The 10,322-nt window shown below is 34.4% G+C and overlaps 3 protein-coding genes across 5 annotated transcripts in view; all 3 read right to left on the bottom strand.

Annotated features, from left to right (window-relative positions):
• LOC111496822 (probable leucine-rich repeat receptor-like protein kinase At5g49770) overlaps window positions 1-1,417 on the bottom strand; it is a 4,647-nt gene extending 3,230 nt beyond the window's left edge. The window contains exon 1 of the mRNA XM_023147351.1: window positions 736-1,417. Within this exon, the coding sequence (XP_023003119.1) occupies window positions 736-1,417 (682 nt within the window). The remainder of the gene's footprint in view (window positions 1-735) is intronic.
• Window positions 1,418-4,903: 3,486 nt separating this feature from the next.
• Window positions 4,904-10,322, bottom strand: part of LOC111497886 (germin-like protein subfamily 1 member 7) — a 19,780-nt gene continuing 14,361 nt past the window's right edge. The window contains exons 1-2 of one of the 3 annotated variants that reach the window (XM_023148893.1): window positions 6,455-6,641; window positions 4,904-5,598 (exon numbers count right to left, since the gene is read on the bottom strand). In XM_023148893.1, coding sequence (XP_023004661.1) covers window positions 5,060-5,598; window positions 6,455-6,596 — 681 coding nt within the window. In that variant the 5' untranslated portion in view covers window positions 6,597-6,641 and the 3' untranslated portion in view covers window positions 4,904-5,059. Of the gene's footprint in view, window positions 5,599-6,454; window positions 6,642-10,322 lie in introns of those variants that run through there. The other 2 variants (XM_023148917.1, XM_023148909.1) reach the window with 2 other exon arrangements.
• Window positions 8,157-10,322, bottom strand: part of LOC111497876 (1-phosphatidylinositol-3-phosphate 5-kinase FAB1B-like) — a 13,212-nt gene continuing 11,046 nt past the window's right edge. The window contains exons 12-14 of the mRNA XM_023148881.1: window positions 9,822-10,088; window positions 9,112-9,437; window positions 8,157-8,875 (exon numbers count right to left, since the gene is read on the bottom strand). Coding sequence (XP_023004649.1) covers window positions 8,848-8,875; window positions 9,112-9,437; window positions 9,822-10,088 — 621 coding nt within the window. The 3' untranslated portion in view covers window positions 8,157-8,847. The remainder of the gene's footprint in view (window positions 8,876-9,111; window positions 9,438-9,821; window positions 10,089-10,322) is intronic.

Genomic DNA, 10,322 nt, shown 5'->3' with positions numbered 1-10,322 from the left:
AAAAAAAAAAAAAAAAAAAAAAAAAAAAAAAAAAAAAAAAAAAAAAAAAAAAAAAAAAAAAAAAAAAAAAAAAAAAAAAAAAAAAAAAAAAAAAAAACACACAAATATCCTTATATTTTAAAAAATAGACAAAAAAAAAAAAAAAACATTAAAAATTTCTTCAAAAGTACTTTTTAATTTTGGATTTCAAATATTTTTTAATTTTTTAAAAATACTGTGTAAAAGTGTCATTAATATCCTTCCACCTTTTAAAAAGTTTAAAAATATTTAGTAAATTTAAAAATATTTAGTAATTTTCAAAAGTAAAGTTATTATCCTCGATAATAACTTTAATTTTTTTAATAAAATTTAAGGGTGCTCGTAATAATTTTAAAATTTTATGGGTAGTTTTTAGATATTGTACTAATAGTAAGGATATTTTTAAAAAAAAATTAATGTTCACCGTTATTTTTTAAACAAAGTACTAATAGTTTTCATTCAAAATTTATTACAAAAATGGTATCTAGACAACTAGCGGTGTGACAGCTAGGATGCTGACTCCTAACTGAGTGGATTTTGAGATTCCACATAGGTTATAGAGAAAAAAACAAAACATTCTCTGGAGGGATGTAAAAACCTCTCTCCAGCCAAAACAGACAATTTCTCGTAGTAGTTGGCTTAGACAATTTCTAAGGCAATTTTTAAAACTTTTAAAAATTTTAAGGAAATTTAAGAAAAACATAATAAATAACTTACTCAATGTGTCGGAAGCAGACAAGCATTGAAAAATGGCATCAAAATCAGTCGAATTCCCAATCCTCCCGGCGGCAACCGCCACAACGGCGGAAAACCCAACAGCAGCATTCTCATTCTTATCCTCCCTCCGAATCCCAAACTCATCCATCACCGCCCCACGCACCGCCGCCACAGCTGTCACACACCCACTGCACACACCATCGAACCCTCCGCCGTCGAACCCTGAGCAGTTCCGAACGCCCGCCTCGTACACCTTGCTCTGGAGGAGCGTTGGCAGGTAGAGGAGCGTGGAGAAGTGGCTGCCGCCGGCGAACATGCTCTGCAGCCCGCAGCCTTGGAGGGAGACGGAGGGCTGGCGTGAGAAGGGGCCTGTGCAGTTGGCCCACTGCGGCTGTGGGAGGAACAGGGTTGTTGGTGTTGCTGTGGCATTGATGTTGAGAGCTAAGGCCTTGGCCGCTGTGATGAGGGCGTTGCGGCAGCACCGGGTTGTGTAGATCGCGTCCCAGAGATATAGTCTGTCGTCGTCCTCGCTTATACATACGCCTGTCGGCTCGTAGGGGAATGTGTTGAAGTCCAAGATGCAATTGCCTAGGGAAATGTCAACATTCAATACAGACATCATAACATCATAACGTACGATGAAACCATGATATTTGCTCAAACGTAAGACGAAATTTGCCATTATTGGCAAACGCCATAATGTACGATGAAAGCATGATGTTTTCTCGAACATACGATGAAATTTTAGCCATTATTCAATGAAAACATCATAACGAATGATGAAGTTGTGATGTTTGCTCAAACGTACGATGAAATTTTAGTCATTATTCAATGCAGACACGATAACGTACAATGAAACCATGATGTTTGCTCAAAAGTACGATGAAATTTTAGTCATTATTCAATGCAGACATCATAACGTACGATGAAACCATGATGTTTACTCAAACGTACGATGAGATTTTAGTCATTACTCAAAGCATACACCATAACGTACGATGAAACTATGATGTTTGCTCAAACGTATAATGAAACCATGATGTTTCTCAAAAGTACGATGAAATTTTAGTAATTATTCAATGAAGTCATCAAAACGTACGATGAAACCATAATATTTACTCAAACGTACGATGAAATTTTAGTCATTATTCAATGCAGACACGATAACGTACAATGAAACCATGATGTTTGCTCAAAAGTACGATGAAATTTTAGTCATTATTCAATGCAGACACGATAACGTACAATGAAACCATGATGTTTGCTCAAAAGTACGATGAAATTTTAGTCATTATTCAATGCAGACATCATAACGTACGATGAAACCATGATGTTTACTCAAACGTACGATGAGATTTTAGTCATTACTCAAAGCATACACCATAACGTCCGATGAAACTATAATGTTTGCTCAAACGTATAATGAAACCATGATGTTTCTCAAAAGTACGATGAAATTTTAGTAATTATTCAATGAAGTCATCAAAACGTACGATGAAACCATAATATTTACTCAAACGTACGATGAAATTTTAGTCATTATTCAATGCAGACACGATAACGTACAATGAAACCATGATGTTTGCTCAAAAGTACGATGAAATTTTAGTCATTATTCAATGCAGACATCATAACGTACGATGAAACCATGATGTTTACTCAAACGTACGATGAGATTTTAGTCATTACTCAAAGCATACACCATAACGTCCGATGAAACTATAATGTTTGCTCAAACGTATAATGAAACCATGATGTTTCTCAAAAGTACGATGAAATTTTAGTAATTATTCAATGAAGTCATCAAAACGTACGATGAAACCATAATATTTACTCAAACGTACGATGAAATTTTAGCCATTACTCAAAACATACACCATAACGTACAATAAAACTATGATATTGGCTCAAACGTACAATGAAATTTTAGCCCTTATTCAATGCAAACGCCATAACCTACGACGAAACAAGCCTACTTCATATTACCGTTAATCCATCATTAAAAATAGCATGAAACAAACATATCAACTCAATAATTCAACTCGTTTAGGGCATTAAGGTAATCTTCATTAGAACTCATACACTCGAGAAAAAAAAATCTACAAAATTAAAACAAAAAGGAAAATACAAAGAGATAAAAGAAGAAGAAAGAGATTCTTACTCAATGGATCATCGGGCGAGTATTGCAAAACTGAATTAAGCGGAGAAATCCGAAGAACGACAATCAAAACGATGAATAAACCAACCTTTAAAGAACGAAAGAACCGAACTCTCATGCTTCAAATATAACCTAAGAAACTTTATTATTATTATTATTACTACTTTTCATTTTTTTTTTCAAGAAATGAGGATGGGAAGAGTTATTTATAGATTAGAGAAGTCTATAGTTAATATCGAGGAATTAAAATTAGTATTAATAGGCATATTCCTAATATTGTCTTTTAACTTAAAAGCTGGCCATTATTAATCATGGCATTGAAATTATCAATATCATGCCATTCAATGATTTGCTTTGTCAAAGAATTTAGGTTTAATTGATTTCTTTCACCCAATTAATGTTTAGGATGGTTCTATATATGTTCTTTGTTTCTTGATTTTTTTTATTATGATCATTGGATTCTCCAAGTTTCAAAATATTAACTTTAGTTTTTGAATTCTTTTTCTTAAATAATGTTACAAAAATTTTGTTTGAGGTGAAAAATATTGTAGTTTTTGTTGTTATTTTATGTTGCAATGGTTTATATTTGGATAATCTAACTTTAAATACTAATAGTAAATGAGATATGTGACTTTTGAGTAAACGAGAGATACATGAATGAGTCAAGACTATATTTGAATGAGAACGATCATAAGGATAGGATGAGTATAAAGAATTGAAAGTTAATATCTATATTAACAAGGTACACGTTTCTTTTCGGTGACTTAATCATAGGAACTTTATTGTTAAGCGTGTTTGAAAATTTTCTAAAATGCATGTGAGTGAGGACAAAACATATTGGAAGGACTCATGTTGGTATGTAGGGATAATGTTCATTCTTAAGAAACGAGGAATATGGATACATGACCATGTCGCAATGGATGCAGGGAATATTGGGGTCATTAAGTGTCGAGTCCAGATTCCAAATCTTAATCCTGAGTCCTGTACATAGGTCATTACAAATGGTATCAAAACGATACATCTCTTAGAAAGATGTAGTTTGAGGACAAACCAAAGCTGAAGCGGGTGGGGTATGTGAATTGATTTTTACAAAATTAATACAATAAAATTTCACATATTTGAGATTATTTTTTAATATATTGGAAAAGTTAAACATTAGGTGACATGTTTTCATTTAATTTTTAAATTTTAGATAATGTAGAAGTAATTTTCGCTCGGAAATTTGGATAATACGATCAAACCCAAAAAGGGTAAAAGAATATTGGAGTCTAAATCAGAAGTATACATGACTCGGGGCGAGATTGGACGAAGATAAAGAGGTTATTGGACCAAAAGGGGTGAGATTGGACGAATATATGGGTGTGCACTTTGTCACAGTCATGCTTGTTCAAAGAGTGTTATCTATGTCTGCATGTTAGATGTCCCGGTCATGTTTGTCCAGGATGTGTTGTCCATAGCAGCATGCTTGTTTCAAACCCCTTTTACCTGCTTTCATCTTAGATAGGTTTTTACTATTTCATATTATGTCAATATCGATGTGTATGACCATTCACCAAAATCATGTCTACACCTCAAGGCTAAAATGTCCGTAACTGTACTACAAGGGATATAACTAGTTCTCTCCCTCTCTTCTTGGGTTATATGCTATCAAAGTCGTTGTTGCTTAATCACTTTTAGCATATAACACTACTTTCTATCAAATTGTTTTCAACGTATATTCTCACTCACGTGCTCGAGGTTCGAGTATACGCCAATGTTGTCCTTGAATTCTAAATTTCTCACGAATAACTTGTTTGCTGGGTTACAACAAGTGTTCACACAACCACTATCTTGCTATCTTAAGAGTGCGATTGTGACACATCTTGCACACCACAACCCAATGCATGGTTCAATCTTTTTATAAATTGAGAACCCTAAGTCAACCTTCGTATGAATGGACTATAAAAAGTCATTGATCAAAGTAACTCAAACTTCATTATCTAAGATACAAATTCATACCCACATAGTATCAAAACGAAACGACAAAGGAAGTCATAGCCAATGAGTTACGTAATCTAATTAATACTCCGAGCAAAGGAATAGATATCATCGTTATATATAATCCATTATACACCAACTTTTATTTTAATGACCATTTTATTTGGTTCAAAATAGAAACTATATCCCCTACGCAAACTGCATCTGGAGAGCCTCAATGACTTTCTCGTCAACTTGGAAGGCCTTAGTGAGAACATCAAGCGAGATGGGCGGCTTAGACCCAAACACAGCGTTGGCAATGGTAATGGTGCCTGGGTTTTGGCTGCTGAGGCCAGCGAAGGCAAGGGCTGGGCCATGTCCTACGTTGAATTGGAAGTGAATGAGGCCAATGGGGAACACAAACACATCTCCTTTGTATAGCACTTTGGTGAAGAGCTTGTTGTCTGGATTTGACGTCACAAACCCGACTAGGAGGCTGCCTTCCACGACCACGAGAATTTCGGTGCCTCGCGGGTGCATGTGAGGTGGGTTTAACCCATATGGAGCGTAGTCGAGACGAGCTAAAGAGATGCCAAGGGTGTTTAGTCCGGGGATTCGGTCGACGTTTATTAGAGTCACGTTTGAGCCTTGTTTATTATTTGTGTTTCCAGGAATGTTGAGTCCTTGGAATAAGAAGTCTTCGGCTTTCACTAGCTTCGGGTCCTTGCAGAACTTCCCGTTCACAAATACTATACTCAACCAAAAACAAGTTTAAAATATGCTAGATTTGATAGCATTTTCACTAGTAGATGTTGTCTATTTTTGCCTGTTTGATATCGTTGCAGCTTCACAATTTTATAACGCGTCTGTTAAGAGGGGTTTCCACACCCTTATAAGGGATGTTTCGTTCCCTCTCCAACCAACGTGAGACCTCGCAGTCCACTCCCTTTGGAGGCCTCGTTTGCCTCACGATTTTATAACACATCCGTTAGGGAGAAGTTTTCACTCTTATAAGGAATGTTTTATTCCCCTTTCTAACCAAGTGGGATCTCACAAACTACCCCCTTGAAAATCCAGCGTCTTTACTAGCACACCCCCTGGTGTCTAGCTCTAATATCATTTGTAATAGCTCAAGTTCACCACTAGTAAATATTGTCTATTTTTGCCTGTTAGATATCGTTGTTAACCTCACAATTTTATAATGTTGTCAACCTATTTAAATGAGGCATGAACGAAGGAACATGATAAGGACCATGGTCTTCAAAATGTTTTAATTGAACTTACTACACGATCAAAGACTAAAAAAATAAAAGAAGCCTTCATTCTTCATCTACAAAATTAGATAGATTCGATTAAATCTTTATTGCATGTGTCGAACTCCATTGAGGAAAAAAAATCCTCGAGAGAACCCAATTCCTTCGAATTCTCCGAAGAATTCACGTCCTAATCTCTACAAAAATAAATAGAGAATTTCATGGAGACGAAAAATAAAATAGAAAACGGAGAAGGCTTCCCGGTTTCTTTACCACCATTTCGACATCTCTAACAAAAGATATATACGAGAACGATAACGAGAAAAGAAAATGGTGAAAATTAAGAGATTACCAGCAGAGTTATAGTGATTGGGATCATCAATGGCTACACAAAAGTCTTGAAGAGGACTTGGATCGTAACCCCAAGCACAGATTGTTGCATGCAGAATGAACAGAAGAATGGCTGAAGAACAAAACGCAGCGCCCAACTTCATACTTGATGTTGATACTCACTCTTATGCCTTTGATATCTAAATTTGCATTCATCCAACCCTCTATTTATCAATTTATAATCTTTAAAAAAGTTATTAAGTGAAACTAAATAAAAACAAAGCAACAAAAAAAAATTGAAAACTACACAAAATTAGAATGCCCAAAACTCCACTACTCTGTTGATTAATATTTCAGCAAGAACACTTTCTCGAGCCCAAGACGATCAATTATAGATGTCGTTAACCATGTAACCCCTCGAGCCCAAGACTCAAAAATTGGATTCGACACTCGACGATCAATTCTCGAGAGACCGCCCGACCTAAGATTTCTCCAAATCAAACACGCTTAGTTTTGGAGTAGGTGAATGCAAGTGACACAAGTGATGCTAAACATACCATATGTTGATAGATTTTTAAAATTTTTTCTTTGAGCTAATTTCACTAGTTATTTTGGATCAAAATTGCTATATATGCAATAACCCAACAAGAAAATACCCTAATTTTATGAATGGGCAATTCTAATAATATATAATAATGAATTAGTCCCAACTAATCTTATCGAATATACCTTAACCTTACGAGACTTATAAAGCCTAAAATAAATTACATTTCAATTCAAATGGAGAGTGTGTTGAGAGGGATGCATGGGGTGGAATTTAAGAAAATAATTTCTTATCCCAAACCCTAAAACTCTAAACCCTAAATTCTAAATTTTGTGATTTTCGATCCGGTTTGAATTTGATTTTTTTTTCATATAGTTACAATAACCGTCTTAAAAAAAAAAAAAAATAGACACCTCCTCTTTCAAGTACTAGACTCCGCTCATACTCATTACCATTACGAATTTGAGTGGATGAACACAACATTACAAAAATAAAACTTAAGAAATATTATGTAGCAAAAAAAACAAAAATGGGTCAAGGAAGAACAATGCATTTACTATACTAACTTAGTTTTCATAGTCATTCTAGCATGGTCGTCACTCGTGCATGAATTCTTTATCTTTATCTGAAATATAAGAGTAGCATGGTCATCATTGGTTTGAGTATTATAAGACATATTCAGTTCATTATTAGAGTCATGTAATGCACATACATACATGAGACCAATCCTTTTTAAAATATCGTAATATGGTATAGATAAAAGTCTTGAATATTACATAGAAGTCTCTATTACACTTCCAATTTTGACTTTCAACATGTTCGATATGTTAAACATATGAGTCATTCATCACATGTACCTTTTGGTTAATTTTTTAAAAAATTTTAAGCCTTGATTTTATTTCTAAAAAATAATCTATTTTAATTCTTCAACTTAAAAAAATTGTATAATAAATGTTTTAAAATGAAATATTCATTAGCATCATACTCCAAAATAGGAGTTATACCGAGAAATTACAAATATACAAATTTTGTTCAAAAGTGAATGAGATATCTAAGATGGAAAAAAAATATTGATAAAAAAAAAAAAAATCTAGATGAGATATATATAAGAACATAAGCACGACAATCACTTAAAAGAATACCCCTTCTACAAACATATAAAATCATAAAATGTCTCAAATGATAAGGAATCGGAAATAATCTTACTAGAGCTTATTAGTTTTGGTTAAAATGAATCATCGAAAGTCATTTATACATTATATGTAGATATGCTCTCTGTATAATCGACAATGCTACCGTCATCTACAAAATGCCATCTACCAAAGTTATCATCAATGAGTCTCCAAAAGTAAGAAGATGAGGTAACGTAAAGACACTCATCTTCTTCTCAAGGGCAAAGAAAAAGAAAGAACAAAGAATAACTTACTATGCTTTTTCTTACTACTATTCACAAGAGCAATGCCTTCTGATATACCATGTGATCGACTCAAACGGTTGCACGATTCATCGTAATCTTTGCAAGACCTCAAGTTAAGCCATGGTTCATGCTTCTACGACAAAGATTGTCTGTGTCATAATAAGAGCTATCCTTCCTCTCCAAGTAAAGCCATTTTTGCCTTCTACTGCAGTTTCGGCTTTACAGAAGGGGAGAGGGAACTCGACGAGGGAGAAGCGCGTCCATAAAGTGAAAACTACCCATGCTGTTTAGTCAAGGCCGAAGCATGGGCTCAAAATTCCAACTGAAGTTGCTATTTGATGTCAAAGATGGGTACTTACTTCCATGTCTAGGCTCATTGGGGCTATGTTCTACGCAACATGTTTACCCCAAGCGAGTAATTCTACACAAAATGACACCCTGTTTTACCTTCTCATCAATCACTCTGATACCTATAACGTTTGCTGAAAACAAACAAACAAACAAACAAAATGTTAAAGTAGGCTACTAAAATGATAATTGAAACTTGTGCTTTTGAGCATAACAAAAATGCTTGAGCACTAAAAATAACAATATTGAGAAAATCTTTTTGCCATTTTAAAAGAACCAGTAGTGGTTCAAATCATTGATCAAAAAAGTTGTCCAAAAAAGTTAGTGCACCAATTGTATTCACCTATATCAAAAATAGTTGCGAACTTACCCATCCCATGAATGCTCAGGTTCTGAGTTTTCCTCACAGAGATCGGGGTGGGACTCACTAGGGCTGACTGTTGAGGAAGGCCATTGATCGGGAACCATAAGAAAATATGTAGTCATAGCTTTTCTGAAACGTTTCTTGTATTGATGAGGTGAGATCACAGTAGGAGCAGCGTTCTTGGGCCCACCTAGAATGCCAGAGTTCTTCACCCAAGTTTCAAGATGTTTATCCCAAGTATATTGCCTCATAAAATCAATAATCCCCACAACCAGCTCTTGCTTTTCCTCATCTAAGCCAACTAATAGTGAGTAGTCCATGACATCAATTGACTGCAACAGCAATTTGAGATAATATATGTCAGCCATACAATTTCACACGAAAATGGATGGATGCTTGGTAAGTGTGTTCGGCTTGTGATTTTAAAAAGTTCATAAAATCTTTCAAGAATTTTGAATTTGTGTAAAGCCTAATCCTAATTCTACCCAAACATTCCTATCAGTAACCTATAGTACTAGCGTTGTGTATATATATATAGAAAAATAACCCTCTTCCAACAAGAGATCATGCTAGACTTAAAATAGAGATGCTCATTCATGTATACGGAAACGCTAATGATGTTTGAAGTGACTTAAATTGAATTAAGAAACCTCAGTTGAGAACATTAAAACCTGAAAATCAAATGTGATGACCCAAAAAAGATAAATTAAACTTACAGCTAAAAATGATGTATCATTCCAAACAGCTCTTTCTAACAACCGCTTCGCCTTGCTGCCCAAAAATATTGGAGAGGTTGGCATAGATTCAATCAGATTCTGATCCAAAAGAACTTTATTTTTTCCACTCGTGTCTGAATTATAGCGCGATCGAGAAGACCCTTTTAGATCATAAAGTCGTGTCACATTATGCCGAAACAGAAGATTCTCCATCACTAAAATGTCAAGCTTGCATTCTTTTCCTCCCTTTAGATGCTTTGAGGACACCTTCAAGACGAAAAAAAACCCAAGAAGATAATTATACACGAAGTTTCAAGATGTTATTTCCCAACTGAAATAATTACACATGAGGTTTCAAATACAAATGTGATTTCTCAAACTTATTTGACTTGAAAAAAACTTCTAATTTACAAAATTAATGAAAATCTATCTCCTCGTCAAACAAAGTTTGATTTAGAAAAAAAAAAAAAAAAAAAAAAAAAAAAAAAAAAAAAAAAAAAA

This window comes from Cucurbita maxima, unplaced genomic scaffold (assembly GCF_002738345.1).
Source record: "Cucurbita maxima cultivar Rimu unplaced genomic scaffold, Cmax_1.0 Cma_Scf00002, whole genome shotgun sequence".
Taxonomy (NCBI): Eukaryota; Viridiplantae; Streptophyta; class Magnoliopsida; order Cucurbitales; family Cucurbitaceae; genus Cucurbita; species Cucurbita maxima.
Note: the sequence above shows the minus strand (reverse complement) of the source record. Positions and strands in the feature narration are given on the sequence as shown.